The sequence below is a fragment of the Pinus tabuliformis genome, chromosome 7 (genome assembly GCF_031772625.1).
Source record: "Pinus tabuliformis cultivar Carrire ecotype Pingquan chromosome 7, CPIR1, whole genome shotgun sequence".
NCBI lineage: Eukaryota > Viridiplantae > Streptophyta > Pinopsida > Pinales > Pinaceae > Pinus > Pinus tabuliformis.
In genome coordinates this window covers 934,130,861-934,140,106 of record NC_142293.1, presented here as the reverse complement: position 1 = coordinate 934,140,106, position 9,246 = coordinate 934,130,861, and the positions used below count along the sequence as shown (strand labels likewise).

Below are 9,246 nucleotides of genomic sequence, written 5' to 3'. Positions count from 1 at the left end.
CAAGGCAATGTACAAGTTCTGGCAATTTAAGAGGATTGATATCACTAGATACCTAGGGCACACTCCACCCCTCTTGGAATTTAAGAGGATTGATATCACTAGATACCTTGACATATCTTGATCAAAATCTCACATAGAAGATTGTTATCCTTCAGTTATGGATATGCCCTAACAAGTCTACCCTTGACCACAAAATTCTCAGTCCCTCTAGTACAGACAGCTCTCTCAAACAAACTTACATAGGTCTCCTCCTTGTTGCAGCCCAGACGAGGGCACACTCCACCCCTTTTCCAGGGCTAGTTACCATAAACTCAGACCAACCCTTGATCAAACCATAGAAAAACTTTGGCCTTCTTTAGGGCTGCCTCCTCATGCTAGTGTGGTTCTCCTCTTGTCAAGTCTGAGAGAGCATCTCGAAAACCAGTCATGTGCCTAGAGGCACCACTATCCACTAACCAGACATTTCTGCCATTTGTAATAGTGCCTAAGAGAGCAGAGACATAGATTTTCTCCTTAGCTCCCTCTAACTCTAGAATAGCTTCCTTCTGAAGCTTGAGAACATTTGGTAATAGATCAAAGGAATTGTCAAGTTGTTGAACATTTGTCTCTTAGGCTGACTTTGTGGATGCTCGTTTCAACAAGGATTTGATACCATGTTGAATTTTCTAAAGGGATGAGTAGTAGAAGTTGATTTTCTAATCTGATAATTACTACCTAATGATTTCCAATTAATTCATCATATGCCACTTATATCATTGAGCAATTATACATAAAAAGCCTCAACAGAAATGCAATGAAAATGTAGGATCATAAAGAGAAGTTTGTTCTTCACAAATATTTACAATTCCAAGAATATTCTAGAAATTTGTGTCAAAATCAAAGTGCAAGATACTAGCCAAACTTGGTCAAATACCAACTAGTCAATGTTGGTCAAACCTCCAAAGAACAAAGAATTCAACGTTGGTCAATGATCGGAAATTTGGCCTAAGGTCAAGCTCGACCCTGTGGTCAACATGCCTGCAAACAACTTCAATCAGTTGTGATTGATTGATCTTCAATTCTGCAATCAAAGTCTGAATTCTCTATGGTCAAACTTATACAGAATCTCGATCAAAGTCAGTAGATCAAAACTCGGTCCATCGTAATCTTCTATGCTTCAGGCAAACTTCAAATCTCCTTCTCTTGACTTTGCACATGTGGATCAGAAATAGAAGAGATATGTGATTCTCTGAATTGCTCAAGGTGGAGGAGTCACGTGTATTTATACTAGTCAAATGGGGTGGACTTTGACCAAGTGTCACACCCATTCATTAGTGGGCCTAGCTTGACACTTTGGGGCCTACATGAAGCCCAAAAGTAATAATTTTAATTTTAATTTCCATAAAAAAAAAATTGGCTGGCTTAGGAAGCCTCTTGGCATGCAGGAATACCTCTTGATGCTACAAAGAAATCAACATCTACCATAGGTCACAAGAGGTGTGCGAGCCAAATGAAGAGGGAGCTTGCACAACTTGGTCATGTGGTGAGGCAAACGGTTTGGTTGGAGCAAGGGGTACACATGGTATAGAAAATTGGTTGTGGTGCACACCACCAGAGTCGAGGGGGGAACGTGTATGTGTCAGGGTCTAGGCATAACTCTTGGCATGGTCATGTCGAAACACTGTATTGTTGTATTTTCTTCGGTGAGAGACTGTTGCGCAAAAAACTATTGTAACACTTTGTAACTATTGATTGGGTGTTAGGCCGGTTGCCCCACCCACATATAAAGCTACTAGTGTTCATATTTTGTGTTGTGCACTTTGTATTTGCCATGGGTAAAATGGTTAAGTGTTGAACTGTTATGTGGTAAGACTTGATCTAACAAAGAAACAAATTATAATGTAGGCATGGTCCGGGCATAGTACATTTGGTGTGGGCATACCATTGAGTTGGACTGGCCATAGTGCCACATGCCTAAAGGTCGATAGAGTGGCCATATCTGCGCAGGTCTTTTTAGGTTGTGACATGAACCCATCCAAACCAACTAGTTCCTATCAAGTTTAACCAGTTCTAATAACAATGGTAACACTACACTCACTCACATACGATTCAGTTGATTGTGTTATAAGAGGTAGCATAATATTTTCATGTGATTCAGCAAAAATCATTATTCTTTGGTTGGATACTATTATTTAGGGAATGAGTTTGAATTGATACCATGTTCTGCAAATGCAATAGCAATCGTCAATGGTGAATATTAGCATATGCCATCTATCAAAATAAACTATGACTGTTTGGTTCACCATCAATATTTACCAAAGGCTAATTACATTTAGCAGCATTCCTAATAAGACAATTAGTAAATGTTAAAATTGGCAACTAGGGCCAAACTCCATGCGGGTCTTCTTATTTATGGCAGCTGATATTTTTCTTGGATTCCTCTCATCAAGAGGTGTATGATTGATCTAAAGATCATCCGATTCCGACATGTATGCATAGAGATATGAATTTATTTGTGTTACTTGACAATTTGTCAAGGTCGGCCAGCAACCAAATTACCCCAACTTATGCTCAACGTTTCATTATAAATAGAAGAGGTCTTCAAGTCATTTTGACACTCATCTCTTGTGATCTCACTCTCCACTCGTTTGGGTTTTGGTGGAAGGTGAGGTCTAAAGGAGAAGCCCTATACGCACAGTCCTAAAGGGAGGGAGATCATGCCTTACCCTACCACCAGTAAGGAGGAGTCTTAGCCGCAGGTAAAGGAGAGATTTGGCTGCAGTTGAAGGAGAGATATGGCAGCGTTAAGGAAGAGATAAATCCGCAGACTTAAGGGTGCCCTAGCCGCAGTCTAAGGAGGCCTAATTAGCAGCAAGTAAGAGGCTCTATACGCAATCCATGAAGGCCCTAATCCATAGTCATAATCTGCCCTAGCCGCAGTCAAAGAAGGAGGTTCCAGCCACAGCAAATGGAGGTCTCAAGTAGCTGTCTAGTAGTGCCCTAAGCCACAGTAGGAAAAGCCCTTATACGCAGCTCTAAGAGACCTAGTTGCAGTCACCTAAGCCACTGTCATAATGCCACATTGCTGTAAGTGACAGCGTGGCCTATTTCAGGACTGTTTGGGCATGATCAAGCTGTTCTTGAACTTGGTATGCTGGGCAGAAGAATCCACAAAAAGGAGGAGCTAGGGACTGCTGTTTAAGGGCTGTTTGGATCACTGTTTGAAGGGACTAAAGCTAGAGTCCACTGTTGGGCTAGGCCGCAGGCCATAGCCAGCAGTTGGAGGCCTTTTAGTAGCTGCATTCAGAAGGTAAGCAGCCTTATAAGGCAGCGTGTGGTTGGATGGATTGTATGAAGGAGAGCCGCAGTCAATAGGTGGACTGTGGGGTGTGTTTAGGGTGCTGTCGCACTCTGAGTTTGTGCCCTAACCAGTGACCAGGTCTGCCATGAAATGCATCAGTCCTTGCTGTATATGAAAGGTGCCAGATTAGCAGCCTTGTCATGATCAGTGAAGCAGCGAAGGAAGGAGAATCTTATTGAAGGAAAGCCTCAGTATTTTGGGTAATTGGTTGAGCTGTTCTAGGCCTATCATCTGCTGCATATCTTCAGTCCTTCATATCAGATCTGCAATCTCATTGTGTCATCATTACGGAGAAGATCTTTGATCTCCTATTTGGAAAGTCAAGTATTGGCTTCAAATCATTGTACTCTCTCTTTCTCTCTGCTGAACCATTGAAGAATATAAGAAGAATTGATCAAGGGTTTCCCCACATTGGGGTTTGTCCCTCGCTGGTGCCACATCTTGTGTCCTCTTGTCTTGGCTTATCTTCTACTGTTTATGTTTATGTTCTATCTGCACTTTACTATCACGCTGATGTGATTGCTAATCTGAATATTGACATTGGGTTAATATGAAAAATTGAAGTAAATTGCTCTAAGCAGAGAACATACCTAAATTTAACAGTAAAGCATCATAAAAAACAGATGCCACAGAAGTCAGGGATCCTATGTGGTATTGAGTCTGCATATGGCCATAGATCATAGACGCTCTGGTTTGAAGTCATCACCCAGAAAACCAATGTAACCAACATCAGAAAACCAATGCTCTCCATAGCAAATCCTATTTCCATGATATATCAATAAAGTGCAACTTTAGCTGTCCTCCCACATCTCTCATAGTAAGATTTGAGTTCACCTTTGCCAACATAGACCCATATATGGTTTCCAATCCCGGAGATACCAATGTTCCATGTTCAATCGAAGTGTTCCACTAGAGAGCTAGTATACAATCTTACATATTAATTAAAAAGCATTTAACTGTTTTTCTATAATCAAAAGCATCAAAATATTGAACTATAAGCATCAATATTAAATTTGTTATGGCAGTTGTGCATTCTGTTTCTGTACTAGGGATTGTCTTATCGTGGATTCTGAATTTGTGTAGCAGGGACTTGCCACCAAGCGACCCTTGTTTGAAACATCTCAGTAGATAAAGATATTTACTTGTTCTCATGTAGATTATTTTAGATCAATTGTAGGCATTAAGTTTCCTCGATATATTTCATTTTGAATGGACCTGAATATAAATATGTTTTTCAATGTTTAATATTTATATAGTATCCCAGTGAGCATATTAAAGCACCACATCAGGGATTTCAGAAAATAGGACAATGCCCAAAACAATATAGCAGTGTCTTAGTCTAGAAAACAAGGGAGAGATGAGTAAACAAAGAAGAAATGGGTGCAGATTTCTAAATCTAAAACGACAACTAGAAGCGAACTCACGTAGTCTCTCCAACATTAATACTAGCATGGTAAAAGATAGAGGGTAGTTGATCAAAGCGATTTCATCCAGAATAACGAACTGCTATTGTAATTAAATGCAGAGTTTAGCACAAACTCTGCCGCACACAACTCAAAGAATCAGAGGTCCCAGATACAAAATCTTTGCATGTGTCCCAAAGAATTACTCACAAATATCATGCAATGAATGATTAATGTGCAAAGACTTTGGATTTCAAAAAATAGACCGTTCATAGCTACAGGGACCCGGGAGATTCAAGATGCTGGCATCAGCTCTGCATTAACCTTTTTCAAGCCTGCAATGTATGTAAGATACACTGTCCAAACATATGCAAAAGAATTGCTAACTAGTACCTGCACAGAACCAACATCAACCAGGTTAAATTTCCACTTGACACACTGCAATTCATATGACATTAAACTTCACGGACTTATCCTAGTAGCTGAGAAATATTTGTTCTATCAACAACTATACATCATACACATAATTAAAAGGTGTTTATGTTTCAGGAAATATATCAGCATGAGAACACACCAAGAAGAAATCCAAGTTAGCATTAGGCCACATTTTCAAGTTACCAAACTTAGTCTTCTTATCAGAAGAGAAGACTCTTTTCAACACATATGTAATGCTACAGAAAGGTGTAGACAAAGTTGTGATGGTCACTCTTCACATAAAGAAGCATAGGGACAGTCTTCAAGCAATGGCTGAAAAAGGATACACCTCCTGTTATACACGAAATTGACCCCTGTGATTTTGGTACAAGGGGATAGAATGAAACAGGTGGGGAAAGTGCCAATGTGACCTTGCAGAATACCTCTTGCTTCAGGCTAGTGCTGGCTAGCCTCTGGGGAATCCCCAGTAAAACTCGAAGCTTGGAGTTAAAAATTAAAGAAGCGAGTGGTGCCATGAGTCCAATGGGCATGGAATCAGGAAAGGACTAAAGAAAAAGTTGATAACGAAATGGGGTAAAGAAACAGGAAAACTGATCAGATGAATCTGTCAAATCTAATTAGTTCACATGATAACTAAATTTCAACAGAGAAGCTATGAAAGCAGTGAAATCACTGATTTTTCATGCACACACACATAGACATTAATCCACCACCAAAATGATTCAAGTTGTTTTATTGATGAACAGAAGTGCACAAAAATCTCTGATCCACAGCAAAAGGCTCAAAAGCAAAGCATTTCAAAAGATTGAGATGAGATCACTATACTCAGATCTGATTACAATAGGAAAGCAGGCTCAGGCTAAAGCTGATAGATCTCTAAAGACTCCTGTGTGTCTGGCCGCCTCCAAGCCAAAATCTGAATGTTGTGGAAAGGAGAACAGGAGATGAGTTCATTAACAATTAACGCAAGCAAGACAAGACAAGCAAATGGCAGAAAAGGCTTTATGACGTATTATTTTCACACTGTATTGATCTCATGATATAAATTTATTGTACATGAACTTGACGACTTCTAAATCTAAAGCTCATAGACAACTCATCAAATGGATCATCACAACATCTCATCAAGAATAAGAATTACAACTCATCACAATATGATCTTGGACTTTGTAATTGTCTAAGAACTCACAATCTAACATTACCAACCTCAATCACAAGTCTGAATAATCATATCAGTAACAATAACTTGTGTTTCCTTCAATTTTAAACTATTGAACTGAGCTTTGATGAATATATCACTAAAAAACACCAATATCTTGATGCTAAATAATTCATCTGGAAGTGAACAGTTTCCATGCCTAAACATTCAAATTCTGTTGATTAGCATCTCAGTAGTCGATTTGATTGATCTGAGGAGACCAGTTGCTTGGCTGGAATTACTAAATGTTGATTGATTTTTATGACTGATAGGACTTTGAAACTTGAAGCCTCACGCACAAGAGGGGTGGGAAAACAAAGGCCGATTACTCCCTCATCATATCTATACACCCACGATGTGGATCCCCATCATGTTGATCCCTTTGAAAATGGCACTTGGCCATGGAGTCTTCTCCCCTCCATACCATCATTATTCACTAACACCTATCAACTAAAGCGTGGACTGAGGAAATGTTACTTCCCCTTGGGAGCTGGAAGCACCTAATAGGGTTGTTCGTTAGCCGCTCCTACCTAGGGAGGAAGCACCATTGCAAGTTCAAGGCCCTAATTTTGGAAGGGAAACCTTATTTGAAGTATTAAATAGCCATTTACATTCAAGCATGATTCACTTGGATGCAAAAATGATTATTGTCCCTAATGATTGGTTGCTTAAACTAGACTTTATGTTACGATTTTCAAGTGCTTCAGCAACCCATGACCTGGGTGCCTTACCCACAGGTACCCAAGCTCCAAAAAAGTGTATTGGCATGCATAAGTAAAGCATTGAGAGCCTTGGGGCTCCGAGCAATAGCAACACATCATGCCTACCCTTGGGCACACCTAGAGCATTATGCTGCTTTGCACTACAATGGATGATACACCTGGACCTAGCATGCCCCCAGGTCGGCCTAGCATCATATGAGGGATGGTAAAAGATTCAGGGCCCAAATGAGGATGGTCTCACCTTCTGAGACACAGGAGGGCTAGTAGCACTTGGATTGTTAGAGCAGAGATGGACATTTTGAGTAGTATGAGACCCAGGAGGCTGCCTTTGGGTACTATTACCCACCACCAGTGGGTGACCCCATAGGAGAATTTTTCTCCTAGATTTGTCTTCAGACAGCAGCGAGTAGCCCCAACAGCCACTAGTGTAGCCAATATTGTGCCAATTGATTTTCGCTCCTTGAGCCAGTCATATGTCCCCTCGCCCATCTATCGAGAGTGTATGTTTGCAGGTGGGCCATTCAATCCTAAAGGTATGTCTTTCATTGTGCAATTAGGTGCTTATTCTTTTTTTCTTTGGGCACACTTGGGTATGAATTACTGGGTGACTTGGAAGAAGGAAGGGTTTCAACTATAGCCTTGTTTCCTCACCTTAAATGGGGGTTTAATCCTCAACCCTAGTCCTGTGGGATCTCCCCTATTGGCTTATAGCTTTAAGATGGGCACTACTTAGGAAACCCCAATTTTGGTAGCATGGTCCCGTCTCCCATTCAACATTTTGCACTCCCCTTTGCACATTACATGCCCTATTTCATCATCTTCCCTCTCTAGGTCCACATGAACACTCGGTCCACAAGGCTCTAGTACTCCCCCTCCTCTTGTCCACATGTCTGGGTTTGGCCTGGAACGATGCCCCGAAGGTTGATGCAACTAAAAAAAAAGAAGATAAAATCATATCATGGAGTCTGGACACATACAAAAGGAAATAATACCACAAAATGCAAAAGATGGTTGGGACAATAGAATTTAGCATGTGGGAAAAATCCAAACATGAGCTTTATCCCTTATCATTATGGCCATCACCCTGGTTCCTAGGGCCCTCATGAGTGCCCCTTGCATCATTAAGGAACCCATGTATGTCCCAACCCCTAGTGGGCAATGAACTACCCCACCTTAAGGGGGTAATCACTGCTATATCATACATAGCATGCACTCATCCCCTAGAGCTCGAGTAGTAAAATAAAAGAAAAATCATGAAAGGCAAAAGGCAAATGAAGAAGGGTGGAAAAAAAAGGTTTGGGGTAACTCATGTACAACGATTGCTACCTCCAACATTCATGCACCCAAATATGTGGACATCTCTCATCATTACCACCCTTGAGCTCATGTCATTTGGCCTTGAGACCCCTGTGTCCCAATCCACCTCATCTTTATCCACATGACACCTACCACTTGAAGGATGTTCCTTGGACATGTCCTTCCCTTTAGGTGTTGGGAACACCTAATAGGGTTGTTTATTAACCACTCCTACCTAGGGAGGTAACACCATTACAATCTCGAAGCCCCAAATTTGGAAGGGAAACTCATTATGAAGTCTCATTTGTGCCCTTGACTAATAAGCTTGATTCACTTAGATGCACTAATGAATTATTGTACATGAAGGTGAGGAGACGCATTAGATCTTGTTGACCACTACATGTCAACGACCCATAGTAGTACACCCACTTTTTCCGCAAAAGGGATAGCGTCTGATCAATGTGTCTATGTCAGCCAGCTATCATCATCAGCCTGATCTTCATTATAATGTAAACCCATTCTGCATGTATATGATGTAAATAATCTCAGCAGAACCGTGTCATGTATGTAATTACCTAGGTAAACCCACTTTTCTAGTGACGATCTACATTCTGAGAGGTTTTTGTCTCGTCGATCCATTCCCGGATGGTCGGCAAAGTTTTCCTTCAGTCTCACCCCAAAGCCAAAATGTATTTTGTCATTGGGATCTTAGGCGAATCCTAGTGTTATAGATCGATTCTATGTAAAAGTGATTTGGGAATAATCCTAACTATTTGGTTAGGTTATTTTATTACAAATTGCTCGGTCTGTTGATTATATTTGTGTAGCAGAAATGGCTAGTCTATGAAGATC

At 40.6% G+C, this 9,246-nt stretch overlaps 1 protein-coding gene across 2 annotated transcripts in view; it reads right to left on the bottom strand.

Annotated features, from left to right (window-relative positions):
- Nucleotides 1-4,538: 4,538 nt before the first annotated feature.
- Nucleotides 4,539-9,246, bottom strand: part of LOC149250707 (uncharacterized) — a 218,118-nt gene continuing 213,410 nt past the window's right edge. Inside the window, exons 4-5 of one of the 2 annotated variants that reach the window (XM_089459203.1) lie at nucleotides 6,004-6,094; nucleotides 4,539-5,136 (exon numbers count right to left, since the gene is read on the bottom strand). In XM_089459203.1, the coding sequence (XP_089315329.1) occupies nucleotides 6,038-6,094 (57 nt within the window). In that variant the 3' untranslated portion in view covers nucleotides 4,539-5,136; nucleotides 6,004-6,037. The remainder of the gene's footprint in view (nucleotides 5,137-6,003; nucleotides 6,095-9,246) is intronic. The other variant, XM_089459202.1, reaches the window with a different exon arrangement.